This window comes from Aquarana catesbeiana, linkage group LG02 (assembly GCF_042186555.1).
Source record: "Aquarana catesbeiana isolate 2022-GZ linkage group LG02, ASM4218655v1, whole genome shotgun sequence".
Taxonomy (NCBI): Eukaryota; Metazoa; Chordata; class Amphibia; order Anura; family Ranidae; genus Aquarana; species Aquarana catesbeiana.
This window is the reverse complement of record NC_133325.1, coordinates 754036858-754055507: the sequence shown is the minus strand read 5'-3', so window position 1 is coordinate 754055507 and position 18650 is coordinate 754036858. Positions and strand designations below refer to the sequence as shown.

At 43.5% G+C, this 18650-nt stretch overlaps 1 protein-coding gene across 5 annotated transcripts in view; it reads right to left on the bottom strand.

The window, feature by feature from the left end:
- The window catches only part of ITSN1 (intersectin 1), a 260698-nt gene that overhangs the window by 87209 nt on the left and 154839 nt on the right, over positions 1-18650 (bottom strand). For 4 of the 5 annotated variants that reach the window (XM_073617164.1, XM_073617162.1, XM_073617166.1 and 1 more), the window contains 5 exons: positions 10709-10932; positions 7022-7140; positions 4522-4760; positions 4064-4220; positions 1794-1999 (listed from right to left, as the gene is read on the bottom strand). In XM_073617164.1, the coding sequence (XP_073473265.1) occupies positions 1794-1999; positions 4064-4220; positions 4522-4760; positions 7022-7140; positions 10709-10932 (945 nt within the window). The remainder of the gene's footprint in view (positions 1-1793; positions 2000-4063; positions 4221-4521; positions 4761-7021; positions 7141-10708; positions 10933-18650) is intronic. The other variant, XM_073617165.1, reaches the window with a different exon arrangement.

Genomic DNA, 18650 nt, shown 5'->3' with positions numbered 1-18650 from the left:
TTAATGTAAAAAAAAAAAAAAAAAAAAAGCCTTGGCTGAAATACACACCCAATCTTCAAAGTGGTCCCCTGCAGAAAGCCCCTCAACCCCTAGATGGCGCTTCTTTTCATCTACGCATTATTCATCCCACTCATGTGAGAATAGGGTGTCAAGGACATGCTTTCTGAGGGTATGGACAGGGCAATGCTGCAAAAAGTGCCACCACGGCATGAAGTGAGAACACTAGAGTTGGGCTTTAAGCAGACAACTGTATAGTAAAACATGAACAGTAAAAACGTACCAGTGGAATGGAAAGCATGGTTTGGACTCGATTGCCCGGATGATGGCTATCCGGCTATTCTTGAGAATGTATGGTCTTTAGATTACAGACTACTAACATTCTTTTAAATGGGTATTCTGTAAGTTTTTATCTATACCATATTACACTATAAGGCGATTACCATCCTTACTCTACATTTGGGGTAGAATACCTGTACAATTAGTATTGATACTGTACCTTCGGTTTCTACTCCGATTATGTATTGCTTCTATTTCTCTTTTTTTATTGCAAAAGTTTCAATAAATTTGAGTAAAAGAAAAAAGTACCAGTGTTCCGGAAAATATTAGGTCCTTGCACAATAGATGTTGGTAAATGTAAAAATGTAAAGTAGATTGCACAGATGTTGTACAATCAGCTTGTAATGCATGTGGTCAACTCTGAGGCATACAGATAAAATCAATGTTCTGTCTATACCAGCCCAAAAGCCTGCTGTATTTTTGTAAAGGGGCAATGGTTATCATAATTTGGCCCACATTACCACCTTTTGTTTTGGATAGAATGGGGAAGAGTTTCACTTTGTGAGGTTTTTGTTTCTGTGACCCCTGCCTGACTTCATTGGGGCGATTCTCCCTCTGTTCCAGTACCCTTGATGCCCGCATTAAAATAGGAAGGCATAGACCATTTAAAAAAAAAAAAAAGCCTCTTTTTCCACTTTCCTACCTACAGCAAGGGTATATATAAAAAAAAAAACAAAAAAAAACAAAAAAAAACACCCTACTAGCAGCACGATCCAACAGCTCACACCACACCAAACACTGCCAAATCAAGAGTTGCTCAGGGAGCAAGAGTGATGTTTAATAAAACAGTACTCAGCGGTGTGGTCCAACCATAGGGAAGCCTGGTGTGTGAGACTCAACTTGTTCCCACATTCCAAATGTTCTGGCAGCACATAGTTTTTTAACCCTTGCAAAAGCATTTGGGTGAATAAAAAGAAAAAAAGAGCCATATTTATTACTGTAGATGCAGTCTGATTGCATTGCAGTAACTAAGAGGGTTTAAATGGACTTTTATTCTTGAGCTCTGCCCACTTTCATAGAGTAAAACTCAAACACAAGGCGACCTGCTGTTAAAAGATGGGACTCTCCCCACTCCAACTTGTCAATGCTTGGAGAAGAAGTTCACTTTCTTTGGCATAATATGAATGGACCAACTTCAGGAGATCCATCATTTTAAATGCAGGCTGTGCCATATACCACCCTCAGAAACCGATTGAAACAGAAGATGGTTTTGGGGCCATGTTGGAATGCCTCAAAAAAATACAGAGAAGTTAAAGCATGGGGGATGTTGGCAATGCTAAAACTAAACAAAGTCCCACCAATCAATTTTATCTCTGCTGTTCATGCTACTAACAAGACAAAGACACTAACTGCATTTGCCTAATATGTTTTGTAATATAGTGACAGCATAAAGATTTATCATTTTTCGAAAAAGAAATGTGACACAGCTTATGTATCCAGTAATGCTGCTGACATACCTTGTAGACTTCCTAAGAGGACCTGAAATAAGCTTCACATATGATTTGGGAAACCAGCCCTTGTGACCTTGGACCTCTCCAAACCACCACATGTCCTGCTGCTCCAGAACAGTGATGATGTCATTCTTATTGAAGTTTAGATGGTTGTCTTTCTTGGCTCTCCAAGGATATAAGGCCTGTGCTTGAAGTCCTTCCACCTTTTCACCCTTAAAAGAGTAAAGCATAAAGTCTGACATTTTATAAAATACAGATACAACATTACTTAAGTGTATGTAAACCCTAGCAATGAACTTCTCTTATTTGCAGTTTAGAGCTGTTAAATATACCAATAAAAGCATTTTGTTACATCTGTTCCATACGTGCAAATAATAATAAAAAAAAAACAAAACTGTTGATCCTGCCAGAAAAATTGTGAGCAGATAACGTTCCATGCTCTTTGCCTATGTAGCTCATAATAGGGTGAAAGCACTGGTCCTCTATAGATACAGTATGGTGAGTTAGTGTTGTCACCTTAGGACAGAAGTGTGTTACTGGCAGGATCACCGGGTTGAAAATAAAGTAAAAAACCTGACCCTGAATTTCTGAAAAAGATAAAATTTTGTTCTTTTGTTCAATTACATGCTAAAGTGATACGCATTTTTAAATTTTTAATCCTTGTTCATCTTCCAGTTTAAGAAAGTGCCACCACTGCCCAGGTTTCCTGTTTCAGGGTGTCTCTCTTACAGCCAACACTTGCATACAGTGTCTCCCTGAATTGTGTGCATCAATAGAAACACAATGCCCCATAGCCTAGGATGGCAAGGTACGCCTCTGCTTATCCCTCCTCTTCAAGCCAACATATTGACTACAGACTGCACTGCCCACTTTAAAAACTGTTTCCTGGGAATACTGGAGGTTCAGGGAAGCAGCACAGAGAACAGGAGTCAACTGCATTGAAAGTTGTAAACTCAAATGCTGGGGTAAGAATTTTAACAAATAGTTAACTGGGGAATGTTCATTTCATTGTGCTAAATGTGTTAAGCTGAAAACTGCTGGGGGGTTTAATACTACTTTAATATAAACATATTTAACATTCTGTGTGTATTACTACGATTAATGGAACATAGAAACATATCTGACAACATATGCAGCTTTGCTGTACAATACACTGCTTTAAGCAGCGATTTTGGGGTTAGGCAGACATACTAGTACAGTCAGCAGCAAATCTCTGGGACGTCACTGATCAGGCAAAAAGCCACAACCTAGAATGTTGGGCAACAAAGGAAAGTGTCAACTGCCAGGGCAGTGAGGGATAATGGAGGTATACTAACTTGGGTGCTCAACCTGTGGCCCTCCAGCTGTTGCAGAACTACAAGTCCCAGCATGTCTCTGCCTGTCGGAGTCATGCCTGTAACTGTCAGACTTGCAATGCCTCATGGGACTTAAAGTTCTGCGACAGCTGTAGGGCCACAGGTTTAGCACCCCGGTAACAGTCAAAGGAGGAGTGGGCTCTCTCCAGGCATAACCTATCCATTATATAGGTGCTCCTTACTATGGAGGCTCTCAAAATGTATAGAGTTAGGACTGCAGATAATACTGGGGTGCTTTGTCATGGCCTCTGCAGCTTACGCATGTATTTGCAAATGTGTGCAAACTAAACACTCTGTTTTTAACGTGACCTGTTAGACAGGACAATTTGATTTGTTGCAGGCTGGCTGGTAAGTGAACTGGGAATTTTTCTTTGTTTTTGTTTGATGTACATTGCCCTTGCATGTGTTCCTTGCTGTTAAGGCCAGTTATAGGTGGGGCAGTTGCTGTTTTGTTTGTACATTAGGCAAAACAAGCAGTTGACCCTTGTAGTGTGGAGGGGAAGGGTAAAGTGCTTTATTCCCCGCAGTTTAGCTTTAACTCCTTGGCATCGGTCACACGCAAATATGAAGCCTCTCAGCGGGTGTACCTTGGCACCAAGCGGCCGCATATTTGAGTGAATTAGTGTAAATACAGCTGTGCCGATAGCGCACTCCCGGCACAGTTACTGGCGGCTTCCGATCATGTGACTACCATGACAGCCAATCACAGGGGTCACATGATCATAAACCCCGCTCTGTGTCCCGGCATCCTAAAACCCTTAAAAGGGCCAGGAGGTGCCGGCGCCAATAGGTTAAAATGCAAATGTATTAAAACACTTAAGCACATTTAGTTAAAAAAAGAAAAGCCCTTGCATCTGATAATTTTATGTTCAAGGCAGACTTAGCACAAGGGTTAGAATTAATCTTGTACTATAATCTTACCTGTCCTAATACAGGGGAAGGAGAAGAACCTGTTACGGTGGCAGGGGTAAAAGCAGAACGCTGTCTGATTTGACCAGCACTGGGTACAGTCAGTGAAGGTTGAGTTGCCCATGTATCCCAGTTATCAGTCTCTGCTTTCTCATTATTAGTTGGCCACCTGAAGGAAACATAAAAGAAAAACTCAAGAAAAAATAAAAGCAAAAAAAAATAGAAACTTTTTCTCGTTATTACAAAGTCAATAAGTACTGGATTTGTGGCTTTCACACAGTGGAGGCAGTCATACATCAAGGTTTCCATATGTCACATAAATGTGTGTACAGCTCACAAACTGACGGACATACAAGGATATCAAACCAAAAGTAACATGGCAGCTGGCAATACATGAATTCAAATGGTGAATAGTAGGAAATCTTATGGGAATGTGGCAGATGGGAAAAACACACGTCCTGGGTACTTACGTTGAGCTAAAGTCAGCCCAGTTGTTGGCATTTGTAGATGTATCAGTAAAAGCTGATGGTGAGGCTGTGGACGGTTTCAAGTGGACAGTGGTTTTGGCTGTAGTGTCTGCTACTTGCTTGGCTGTGCTTGGAAACTCACTCTCAGGCATTCGTTCAGCATAATTGGCAGGGAACCAACCAGTTTTCCCTTTTAGCTCTCCTCCTAGCCACCCAGGCTCCCCGGTTTGACTCTCATCCACCTACAGAGAGAAAGAAAAAGTTCACATTACAAGTACTGAATAAGCTAATGAATCTTAACAGCTCATACCCAATTTGTGTAAACAGATACAATATATTTGCAATACATGCACATTTCCTTATGTTTTGTCTCTTAAAAAAAAAAAAAAAAAAAAAGGACTGCAATTACAGAAAAATAACTCACCCTGCCAGAAACCCAGTGAGCTCCCAACTATACCACTGCTGCACTGAACTCCCAAACTGTGTTGTCAGGCCTGCCTGATTTCTGAAGTCTGGAACAGAGAGAACTGAGAAGTGCTGACAAGACTTGGGATTCCAATACAGCAGTGGCAATGTGCTGTCAACTAACAGGAGCTTGGGGAGGATCTGGATTGCTATATTTGAAGCATTTTCAAGGGATAAAACATGAGAAAATTTGCCTGTATTGCAGAGATGCACTAAACATTTCTTTTTTCCCAGAAAATACTTTAAATTGGTTGCATGTGTCCACAGTCATACAATTTCCTAATGAACTTCCCATTAAATAAAAAAAGATCCATCCATCTCCCATTCACTAACACACTAGAATGTGGGCAGCTCAAACAGAACAGTTCTCTCACACACAAACAATATTTTAGCATTGCAGAGTCTCACGAGCAACTTCTATAACAGGCTCATTCCAAGTGTCTGAAGTGTGGTTAAAAGGCAACTAACAGCAACACAAATAAGACCTAGGTAAAAAAAATATAAAAGAATCTTCTTACAGCTTCATGTTAAAATTGAGGTCATTTTTGAACTTCCATAATCTGAAATAGAGTGACTTGAGTAATCTGAAACATGACTGGCTTGCTGGGTCTATTCTTTTTCTCAAAAGGGAGTCTGTCCTGAGTGGAAACACGGGGGCTGCAATTATTGAGGCAATCAGAAATCCAGAGGTCACATAGCAGTTATATGCCTGACCTCCCTCATACATGTCCATGTTCTGAGTGTGTGGTTTGTGAGGACAGGCATTTGACAGGCAACAACCCTCAGAGTTCACGTGATCTCGGACTTTCTGCCACTCTAATGCCCCGTACACACGGTCGGATTTTCCGACGGAAAATGTGTGATAGGACCTTGTTGTCGGAAATTCCGACCATGTGTAGGCTCCATCACACATTTTCCATCGGACTTTCCGACACACAAAGTTTGAGAGCAGGATATAAAATCTTCCGACAACAAAATCCGTTGTCGGAAATTCCGATCGTGTGTACACAAATCCGACGGACAAAGTGCCACGCATGCTCAGAATAAATACAGAGATGAAAGCTATTGGCCACTGCCCCGTTTATAGTCCCGACATACGTGTTTTACGTCACTGCGTTTAGAACGATCAGATTTTCCGACAACTTTGTGTGACCGTGTGTATGCAAGACAAGTTTGAGCCAACATCCGTCGGAAAAAATCCTAGGATTTTGTTGTCAGAATGTCCGAACAAAGTCCGACCGTGTGTACGCCCTATTAGGCTTAGTTTAGACATGCGGCAGTTTCTATTGGCCTTTGCAAAGCATTTGGGATTGGGTAGTTTTTTTTAGAGGGCAGTAGAGGAGTCACTTGCAGGCGTTCAGGAGGCGATCCTGCCACTTCCCGAATTACTATTTTTTTTCTGGCAAATTTTTTGTCGACCTGTGATTTTCAATGAGATTTACATACTTGGCTCGCAGTTGAGTGCCTGTTTTTACCACCCCCTTGCCATCCCTTCTAAACGTGCCCTTACTTTCATAAAGGGACAGTAAGACTAACTACTATGGAGTTCTAACTTTCTCCTATGTAAGCTTACACACATACAATAAGCCTCGGTTCACACCAGAGGCGGCACGACTTGCAGGTCGCCTCACCGAGGAGACCTGCACACGACTGCCCGGGCGACTTGCAAAACGACTTCTGTATAGAAGTCTATGCAAGTCGCCCCCAAAGTCGTACAGGAACCTTTTTCTAAGTCGGAGCGATTTGCGTAGCTCCCCTTAGAACGGTTCCATTGTACTGAACGGGACGCTATTTGTCAGGCGACCTAGGTCGCCTGACAAGTCGTCCTAGTGTGAACCGAGCCTAAAGGACTAAATATTTAGATCCCTGCAGAAGCTTTGAATTGGTTATTGCTATGAGTATTTTTTTCCCCCCATTATAAGCAGCTATACAGTCAAAGTATAATGAGGTCTTATAACTACTTACTGTACTTATCCCAATTTTTCCGAGTTTATCTTATTCAGGAAACAAGAAATAAATCACTTAAAAATGGTCTTACCATGATAATGTCACCAGGCGTGATAGTGATCTCATCGGGACTTCTGGCATCGAAAGGATAGAGTGATCGGTAATATACCACTTTGACATCCCCCTGTGAAATCATTAGTGGTGCTTTCTCTGAAAAGAGTACAAAAGGTACAGAAGTATAATTAAGGTACAAAGGAAAACCAATTTTAGAGTTAAACTAGTTAAGACCAAAAAAGGTAAAAGTAATCTGGTCTGCATATAATGACTAAGAATATCTGGACGGAATCTATTCATCCTTGGTTATACAATACCTTCTAGACTAGAGGCTTACTTCTCCAACAGAGGCTTACTTCTTCTACAGATGGACCCAATCGCCTCTTAAAAAATTACAAATCCAATTTCTGCAGTATACAGGTTTTCATTCCATCTTACTGTAATTAAGCCCTTTCAATGATTACATTTTTCTTCTTCCTGCATGATGTGAGGCAGGTAGCTGAAGCAGAGCAGCATTCCAATGTTGCTCCTGAGATTTGAAATGGAGAGACACCTTACTGATCTTGATGTAACCTCTCACAAAATCAGTGCTGTTGGTCATTTTGTTGCCTTTTCGGCTTTAAAAACACACGTGCTAAAGGGGACTGATGTACATGACCCCAAAGCTACAAATATTAAGGGTCTGTGTGGATGCATCGAAACTACTTCTCTTCCAAAGCATGTCAGCTCTAAAGCACCTTGAAAAGAATTGATGCAGCTTAGATAAAGGTCAAATGCAAGTCAGAAGGTGGTTACCTGCACCTGTCAGTGAATGATAAACTGTCAAATTCAAGTGCAATGCACAAGAAAACAAACTGCATTTACCTATCTACACAAGTCTAAAAAGCTCATTGACACAGCCCTAAAATAGATCCCTGTTGGTGAGGCTCATCCTACATCTCCATCTTTGCATAATATTTCACATTCTAAATGACAGTCTTGCTATAAAGCATAGTATGTTTACCCCCCCCCCCAATAAAAGGAAAAATAAATAAAATAGAGTCAAAAGTGCTTAATTATTCATTCAAAAAGAAAAAGAAAAGCATCCAACAATCACCAAGCAACAAGTGAATGACGGCCTTTTTTTGATCAATATAGAAATTAAAAGATAACCTGCATTTTTTTAATTACCATTTAATACCAGTGGACATTTGTTAATTTTGGAAAGCTATATAAAAAAATGGTATTGCAGCGCCTTACTGGATGAAGCAACCCCTTCCTACCGAACATACACATGTATGCGGCCTCACTGAAGTGGGTCTTCTTCTGTGGTAATGCATAGGTTTATGTGCTGGGAGCACACTGCACAGCAACACCAACAGCTCTGGGTCTCATATGAATGGTAAAGAGCTGGAAAGGACTGGCTCTCGATCAAATGATCGTCTGACTTGCAATCACAGTGATCAGTCACTGTTCATCCCACCCCTGTACTCTCTCTCTCTCCTCTCTTGGCCCCTTTCACAATGGAGTCCGCCAGAGGATCTGCCTGCTCAGTGGGGATCTCTCCGCTGATCGGGTGGATGACAGGTCTGTGTCCGCTCCCCTAATGCAGAGCGGACACGGCTTGCTTTCTTCTTTGGGCAGTCGGATGGAAAACAGACCACCTGTCCGTTTGAATCGGGCATCCGATCAGATGTCGGCGGGTGTCAACGGACAGACAAGAGGGTAATGGATGGTCAGATCGGATCATCCTAAAAAAAACTGTCAGGCGGACCCGATCAGTCTGCCAATGTGAAAGGGGCAAAACCTATATTGTATACATTTCTCCCTTCTAGAAGGGAAGATTGTAAAGTACAAAAAAATGTAAAATTTCTATCTACGTCAGTGTGTTTTATATAGGTTAATAAAACAGCAAAATGTGCACCATGGTTTCTGGGCCCTGCTACAGATATAAACAAGTAACCTACACATCTGTAGTATCACTGTGTCAGGAGTAGGAGCATTTATTTTGAGTTCTTCAGTGGTAGGTCAAGGTAACAAGAAATATGCAGCTATATTTAAAAAAAAAATAATAATAATAATAATAATAATTTATTTTACTATTATTAAAAAAATAAATAAAAAAAAATCGGAAGACATTACCATTTATCATCAAGCAGGTATAAATTTACCTGCATATGCTAAGTAGCTGATGATTTGTACAGTTATGCCAAGTTGCAAAACTGGTTTCAGGTGAAAAGATTTGCTTTACCTCCTAAAATTTAAAATAATGCTACAGGTGCTTTTGTTTTAAGGTGTTCAACAGATACTTGTTAGGAAAAAAAAAAAAGTTGCTTGAAAATTCAGTTTGTGCATAAAAAGACTTAGGCTGGGTTCACATATATGCGAATTGGATGCGTTTTTACCCGTATCCAATTCGCATAACGTGAATGTGACCAGGCCGCGGTGCAGTTTAGTGTCGGTTTTTGTGCCTGGTTCAGGTGCGCATTCAGGGAAAAATTTGTCCCTGAATCACATCTGAACTGGTGCACACAAATGCACCAGACTCCAGACTACATCCTGCAGCCGGATATGTGCGAACCCAGCCTAACAGCTACAGTGGGGGGGGGGGGGGGGGGGACGTACAAAATCTGCAGGGGATCAAATAATTATTTTCCCCACTGTATGCAACACAACCTGGTGAGACAAGCTATGGAAGCAGTTCTGTCTGACAATACAGTGGAACTAAAGTCTCCTATCCTTCACAAACATGGAAGCTGCCATTTTAGCCTCTGTTTGATCTGCAGTTGCTATGGTGCTACACATGTGATCAGTTATGACACCAGTCATTTGATGGCTTGACAGTTTGGTTGAAACCAAACTTTAAAGCAGTATGAAACCCAAAAAAAACATTTATAGCAGCTTACCAATTCTTAAATGTGGTGGCTGCATTGGTTTGCTTTTTTAGTCTTTCTTTTTTTCATTTTCACCTGGTGATCCTGCCAGTAAGCCTGTCGTTTTTCATAAGAACAAGCTCTCTTGAAGATGTAGCAGTTTGATGGATGATAAACCATTCACCACTGGCATGGGTGCTTACAATGATTACTTTTTTATTTATGCAAAATCTTTATCCCAAAAGCAGGCGCGGCCTGTCCATTAAGAGCACACGGGCGCCGCCCCCCAGCCCCCCCCACCCCCAATCCGTGCACCCGGCCCCTTGCAGGACACCGGATGCATGGATTATGCCAATGGGGGGGTTTGAAGCACCCGATTAGAGCCAGAAGCTCCAAAAGACTTCAAAATAGGGTGGGCTCGGGGCGCAGAGAATGCGAATTGACCCCACCTAGGTATGTTACAATAGTGAATGAATATTTGCTATTGTAACACTGATCCTCCTCCAGGCCAATCAGGAAGCTGAAACCCAATTGGCTGAAAGGACAGGCGATCGTATTAAATGCCTAAGAGGGGAGGAGCCGCACAGCCAGGGGGGCCGTGTCCCTCAAAGTGCCCAAAAATGTTTGCTTGTAACTAACAGTTATCAATCAAGGCATGCACTGATTGTAACCATTTTGGGAAACCATTAAATAGGTGGGTTTAGTTCCACTTTAAGTACACAAGGTAAGGTCACAGTGGCCCTGATGGGGCCGATTGAGCATGTGAAAGCAGGATCCAGATGGGGCTGAATGAGCATGTAAAAAGCAGGGCCCAGATGGGGCTGAATGAGCATGTGAAAGCAAATGTACCAGCCACACACTGCAGCACACACCTGTACCTGTCCAGGGGACCTGCCCTCCTGGCTTCATTGGCTCTGGAGGTTGCTGGAAAAGTTTGCTGGCTTTTTCCTGAGCCTCCAGTTTTCGCTCCTCCTCCATTCTTTTCAAAGAGTCTTCTCTTTTCTGTTTCTCCTCATCCTGTAGCAGTTTGTGTCGTGTCAACTCCTCCTCCTGCTTCACACGGTCCTGCCACTGTTTTTCCTGCTCCAGGACCTTCCTGAAAGGTGGATGGAGGGAGATAAGTAAAATGAGTATCCATACCTATAGTTGCATCTTTTTCCCTGCATCTTTCATTCCTAAAGGATACTAACTGATACTAACTTTTAATGCCCGTTCACACCACAAAAACGTTCTCCAGATCCATTCCGGATGCGTTTCTGCATGGTTGTTTTTAATGCGTTTTTGATGCATTTCCGGATGCTTTTTCCCCACTGTACTGGGGTCTGATGAGTTTTGGTTGAGTTATTGTATGCTTTTTACTGTGTTCCAGTACAATTCTGTGCAGGAAAAAAGCAGCATGTTGTACTTTTTTCTTTTTTTTGGGAACCCACTGCACTTATGTGAACTACACCATTAGAACCCATATAACCTACTTTCTATGCGTTTTTGATGAAAAAAAAAAAAGCATTGCACTGCATGTGGTGTGAACGGGCCCTAAAAGATGTACTTTATGCTAAATGAAGCATACAGACTCATTCAGCACCCAATTCAGCTAAGATCACTACACTAGACGCTTAGGCATATGGTACATGACCAACTGGTCTGCAACGCCAGGCCAGGGATTTATGTAGGAAAGGAAAGTATTTCAACCTGTTACTGGTTTTATTATCTTGAGGGAAGGGAATGGAATGGTCAGGGTGTACGCCTCCCTCTGCTTTGAGGCTTTACAGTAAAGCAATGGATAAAAAAAAAAAAAAAAAAGACCCATGTACTCCAGTGTGTCATCCAACACTGTTTTACATACAGCTGCATGTAACAAAAACCCAAAAGTCCAATAGCTTCTTCCCAAATTTGAGCAGAAATAGCCCAAGTGATAAAACCCTCAGACATACTGAACGAGCCCCAAGTGTTCTCATTCATTGGAAACAGAAAAACTCTTGGCTTGTAAAAGGACTAGATGGCTCCCAATTTCTGCGTTCATTTCCCAGTTTTGGATCTACAAAATGGCAATATCTGGACAAATACATAACCTTAACCGCCCTATAGCAGTTTTACTGCTACAGGGCGGCAGTTCTGCGCAGGATCATGTATATATACACATGATCCTGCACTTCCACCTGCAGGGGGCTGCTTCTGCAGTGATTATTCACAGCAGAAGCTGATCTGCGAGTGGTGGGCACTTGATATCCTCCGGCACCCGCCGATCGTCGGTAAACCACACAGAACGGGGATCTGCCTATGTAAATAGGCAGATCGCTATTCCAACGGGGAATTGTTCTAGCAGGGACTAGAATCCAACTCTTCCCCTAGTAAAAGCAGCACATGCAGTACACAAAAACACCGGCTAGGAACAGTTAACCCTTTGATCGCCCTAGATGTTTAACCCCTTCCCAGCCAGTGTCATCAGTACAGTGACAGTGCATATTTTTAGCACCCATCACTTTATTCGTGACACTGGTTCTGTCAAAAGTGTCAGTTAGTGTCCAATTGTATGCTGTAATATCCCGCTCTAAGCCGCTGTTCACCGCCATTACTAGTATTAAAAAATTCCATAAATATTATATCATAGTTTGTAGGCACTGTAATGTTTACATAAACCAATCAAATATATGGTTATTGGGATTTTATTTAACACCAAGAACGACTACATATTGGCCTAACTTTATGAAGAAATTAGATTTTTTTTTTTAAAAATTATTGGATGTATTTTATAGCATAATGTAAAAAATATTGTTTTTTTTTTTTCTTTCAAAATTGTCGGTCTTTTTTTGTTTATAGCGCAAAAAATAAATGAAAGCTTGAGTTGTGGGGAAAGATATGATACGTATTACATTTGGGTACAGCGCTGCATGACCATGCAATTGTCAGTTAAAGTAACGCAGTGCCGTATAGCAAAAGAAGACCTGGTCATGAAGGGGGGTAAGTCTTTCGATGGTTAACATGATCTGTGCTGCGATCATGCCTAATAATATATTTACTGCTTATGGAATTTGCCCAGCGTGTTCTGGGCACTGTAATTCAAAGTGCAGGTTGAAAACAATCGCACCAGAATTCTATAGGATCAAGCTTCTGCATGGATATAGTCTTAACTGAGAGAAAAAAGCCTGAAGGTTAATGACTTTGTGTCTCTTAATTGACAAAAATAAAAGGTACCTTTTACTGCTAACTTGTAAAGAATACATAAAATAGTATAATGTCCATAGTCTGGGCACTGATGCACTTTATTGCAGTTATTGCTTCTAAACCTACAAGTACTATGTATAAAAAGATCAGCTTCTTTCTTCCACCTGGAGTAAAAAAAAACAAAACTAAAACAGAATAAGCAGAATAAATGTGTCACGGAGGATAAGCTAAATCAGGGGTCTCAAACTGGCGGCCCTCCAGCTGTTGCGAAACTACAAGTCCCATCATGCCTCTGCCTGTGGGAGTCATGCTTGTAACCATAAGCCTTGCAATGCCTCATGGGCCTTGTTGTTTCGCAAAAGCTGGACGACCGCCAGTTTGAGACCCGTGAGCTAAATCCTTTCAGTTCACTTGTCTCTTCATGAGGCTGTTCTGCAGTGGCAGCCCGTCCATTAGGGGCGCACGGGCGCCTACCCCCCATCCATGCACGCGATTAGAGCCAGAGGCTCTAATTGGCTTAAAAAAAAGGGTGGGCTTGGGGAGCAAAGCACTGTGCACCAAGCCAATTCACTTGTGTGAAAATAGCGAATGATTATTTGCTATTGTCATACTGATCCTCCTCCTGGCCAATCAAGAAGTGGGTTGTGAGACCAGTTTCCTGATTGGCCGAAAGGAGAAGACATCCTATTGGCCTATGAGGAGGAGGGAGGAGATGTACGGCCGAGGAGGTGCATGGGATGCCCGACTTACGAAGCCAGGACATAAAGGAACCTGGGGAATGAAGCCGCCGCCGCTGGGACACGAAGGAGCCTGGGGGATAAAGCCGCCCCTGCCGGGACACGGAGGAGCCTAGGGGATAAAGCCACCCTTGCCGGGACACGGAGGAGCCTGGGGGATGAAGCCGCCACCGCCGGGACACAGAGGAGCCTGGGGGATGAAGCCGCCACCGCCGGGACACAGAGGAGCCCGGGGGATGAAGCCGCCCCTGCCGCGACACAGAGGAGCCCGGGGGATGAAGCCGCCGCCGGGACACAGAGGAGCCCGGGGGATGAAGCCGCCGCCGGGACACAGAGGAGCCCGGGGGATGAAGCCGCCGCCGGGACACAGAGGAGCCCGGGGGATGAAGCCGCCGCCGGGACACAGAGGAGCCCGGGGGATGAAGCCGCCGCCGGGACACAGAGGAGCCCGGGGGATGAAGCCGCCGCCGGGACACAGAGGAGCCCGGGGGATGAAGCCGCCGCCGGGACACAGAGGAGCCCGGGGGATGAAGCCGCCGCCGCCGGGACACAGAGGAGCCCGGGGGATGAAGCCGCCGCCGGGACACAGAGGAGCCCGGGGGATGAAGCCGCCGCCGCCGGGACACAGAGGAGCCCGGGGGATGAAGCCGGCGCCGGGACACAGAGGAGCCCGGGGGATGAAGCCGCCGCCGGGACACAGAGGGGCCTGGGGGATGAAGCCACCGCCGGGACACAGAGGGGCCTGGGGGATGAAGCCACCGCCGGGACACAGAGGGGCCTGGGGGATGAAGCCGCCGCCAGGACACAGAGGGGCCTGGGGGATGCAGTCACCTCCACCTGTCAGCACAGGGTGAGTGAGCTGGCACCAGAACGGGGGGTATGGTGCGCACTGGAGCGACGAGGGGAGGGGTTGGGGTTCGCTGTCCGTCTGCCGCCCCCCCTGACTAATGGAGCACCAGCCGCCACTGCCGTTCTGTCTTACTGTGTGTCCTGACTGTCATTCCTTTTCTCAGCAACCTGCCTAGACAACAAATACATACAGTCACATATACCAGGGAAAATTGGTATATTTCACTTTACAGCCTTAATCAAAGAACAGATATTTACTTGAAAGTGGTTGTAAACCTCAGATATAAAATATGAACAAAGCATATCCCTCTATAGTGCATCAAGTGTCATTTTTGTCTGCTCCCTCATTCCTCTGCTATTAGCATGAATCACTTGACAAGTTTTCCTGACACCAAGAAAAAATAGGTGACAGGGGAGGAGCTTCCAGCTGATTGACAGCCTCAGCTATGTTCCTGTGTGCACAGGGTGTGTCCCTTCCCTCCAGTCAGCTCTCAGAGCTCTCCTCACTGAGCTATGCAGAGTGTAATTTCAGCTCTCCGACCCCTCTTTTCTGACAGCTCAGACAAGCTTTATAAATTCTGGACTTTAAATGAATGTAGAGAAGACTGCAGATAAACAGATACAAACTATATAGGAGGATTTATTTAATCTCTGTGTATTCATTAGGCCAGTCACTTCACTGGGTATATGTGAGGAATTACAACCACTTTAAGGTATAACTAAAGACAAGGATTTTTCTGTTTTTAGTTTTTGGATAGATTGGAGAGGGATTAGAACACTTGTCAGTTTTATTACTGTGTACCAGAGGTTGGGATATTCACCATCTCTATTTGTCCTCATAACCTTTATCAGAGACTGAAGTCAAAGAATACCCCACATTTTGAATGGTGACCAGAACAGGAATAGAGGGGAAATCTTATAATGTGGGGGGATCAGGGATTCCCTCAAACTTCCTGTTGTGGTTATGGGACAGGAAGTGAACGGAAATCTCCCCAATGGGACACAGCTGGCAGATAAAAACTGACAAAGGTTACACTCCCCCCCCCCCTTACGCTATTAAAAATGAAAAAAGTTGTGGCTTTAGTTAAACTTTTAAATGAATATTATTTATATACCTAGAAAAGTTGTGCATGTGGTAAAAGAATGCTCTGTCCCTGCATCCAAATAGTCTCTGGTCCTCTGCTGATAGTGCTGCAAAACTGACCTTTCCTCTGCTCCCTACATAAGCAGTGGTAAACAAAAAAAGTAAGAAGCAGTGCACAATAGTTTTTGCAGCATTATATCTTTATTAGACTGGGCCAGACATAAAAAAAAAAGGTGCAAATAAAAGGAATTGAAGATGCAGGTCCTCATATAAAACACTGGTCCCCAGCTGTCTCCTGAACATATTTAAGCACACATGGGCAGAATGTGGGGAGACATTTGCCGGTACAAAAAAATACCGTCCGACATTCTGCCCATGCGTATGGCTGTCTATCCGACAGAAGCCAGCTGGTAAACCAGCAGCTGACTGACTCCCAATCAGCAGTGACAGCCAATAGCCATCTCCATGAGAACACAACAGCTCAGCAGGGAGATCGCTGGACTAACCTTCCATTGTTAATATAGCGGCTCCCAACCAGAGCGGTCAGTTTTTTTGTTTGTGCAATCCTCGGGATTGCACAAAAAAAAAAAAAAAAAAAACTGTAGGGTGTACCAGGCTTTACTCACAGAGAAGCTCAAGCCTGTCATCTGTGTGAGATCCTAGCAAAGGGGTTTGGGCAGAACATACAGAGACTTGTGCATTTAGCATGGGTCTACACAGACACAAAACAGGCCTAGGTTTTGAGTATAGGGAAGGATGACATTCCAAACTACTAAAAAAACAAAAAAAACAAAAAGACTCCTGGCAGCGGAGCTGGATGGTATGTGTGACAAACCCAAACGGGACTGGGCCTTTTGGAGGGGACTAGGCCACTGATTATGGCCCATGGAGAAGTCTGAGGATTTTGTCAGGGCATGGAAAAGAGCTCAGTGCAGCCCTCTGATTCCGTGGAGAGAACAGATCATTCTCTAATGATGGACAAAAACACGATGAACGCTAGGAGCCAAGCTTGGATTAATTCTCTGAATAAAGACAATGAGGCTTTCCTTCTGGAGGGGACGGAAAGGAGTAATATTAATCTTGTACCGGTTAATGGTCAGAGGAAATATGGTGGCCCTCCTGCAAACTGGGTTGGAGAAGTTCCTACACTTGGGACAGAAATGTATCAAAAATATCCTACAAGAAATCTACAAAGATAAATTAATTCCACGGTTTCTTATGATGGCTTTTCTAGTGGACAGGTTACACAAGTACCTGAAAGACAGCATGTGTAATGTACTTTGTGTATTCAGGGGTGGGCTTGTTGCCAGACTGTCTGTGGGGGACTCCCTGATTAACCACTTCAGGATTTACCCCCTTAATGACCAGGTCATTTTTTGCAATACCGCACTGCGTCACTTTAACTGACAAATGCGCGGGCTGTAACGTTGTACCCAAACAAAATGTATATATATATATATATATATATATATAAAAAAAAAAAATGATCAGTTTAGGCCAATATGTATACTGCTACAAAAAGATCCCCCCAAAAAATCGAAATATGCCTATATTGATTGGTTTGCGCAAAAGTTATAGCATCTACAAAATAGGGGAAAGATTTGGGGATTTGTAATTTTTTGTTTATTGGTTTTACTAGTAATGGCGTTGATCAGCGATTTTTAGGGGGACTGCGACATTGCGGCGGACAAATCTGACCCCAAGTGACACTTCTTGGTGACCACTGACACCAATACAGCGATCAGTGCTATAAAAATGCACTGATTACTGTATAAATGGCACTGGCAGGGAATGGGTTAACAGTAGGGGGCGATCAAGGGGTTAAGTGTTCCCTATGGAGGGGTTTCTAAATGTCAGGGGGGGTGGACTAACTGGAAATAGAGAAAGATCGCTGTTCCATATTACTAGGAACAGCTGCTCTCTCTTTCCTCCCCTGTCAGAACGGGGATCCGTCTTGTTTACAAAGGCAGATCCCCAACGAGCGCGTGCCCACAGCACCACATGCACAAAGCGACATATAGGTACGTTGGTTTGCACAGCCTAGCCGCAGTATATATGCGGAAGTCGGTCGGCAAGTGGTTAATCAAAGCAGTGTCTGGGTGCTTGGCTGTTGATTAGCTTACTGTTGGCTGTTGATTAGATGTATGGTTAGATGTTCAGATGATATTACAGCTTAAATTTGCATCGTTTAGGATAATGTGATCAAAGTCTAATTTTGTGTGGTATAAATTTACAATAAAGGGTCAGTTCCAGTTTGCACCTAAGCTAGTGTGGTCTAGTTCAATGCTCAGCTATAATACCTTGTTCCAGAGTGGAGGAAGCTGTATCTTGGCGGAAGCACCCAGGCGGTCCGTCACAGTATGCCTGTGCCTTCTACGTGAGCCAAAACACCAGGATCTCATCATCCTTTCTTCTTCCCCTCCTTCCTTTCTTGAATGAACACAGTGAGCGATTGCTACCAATAGCTCCTGTGTTAATACATCACTGAAGCAAAGTAAACATTGGACTGCCTCACCTCTGAGGATTGAGACGAAGGGATCCAGAAATATATTTCTTTGGTTATATCAGCTAGACACAGGTGTATTCAACTTACATTTCAGCTTACATTTCCTCAAAGGCTCTCGTGAATCTACCCTACTCAGTTTGATCGTTGCCCCATGTGTCAAATTGAGAGCGATACGTTTATGCATGTAGTGTGGTCATGCCCCCTTATTCAAAGGTTCTGGAGGGAAGTGGTAGCTGAGATAAATTCTGTGTGAGGGCTGTCGGTGGACATAGACCCCAGGATACTCCTCTTGGGTATCTGGGAAACGGTCTCTCCCAACACACATACATGGCTGTTTGTCTTTTATGTGGTGTTTTATGCCAGGAAGACCATTCTATCTAAATGGAAAGAGACTGAACCCACTACGGTCTGGCAATGGAAATCTGCAATGGACTCTGCTTTGCCCCTATATAAACTCACCTATATGGAGTACAAAA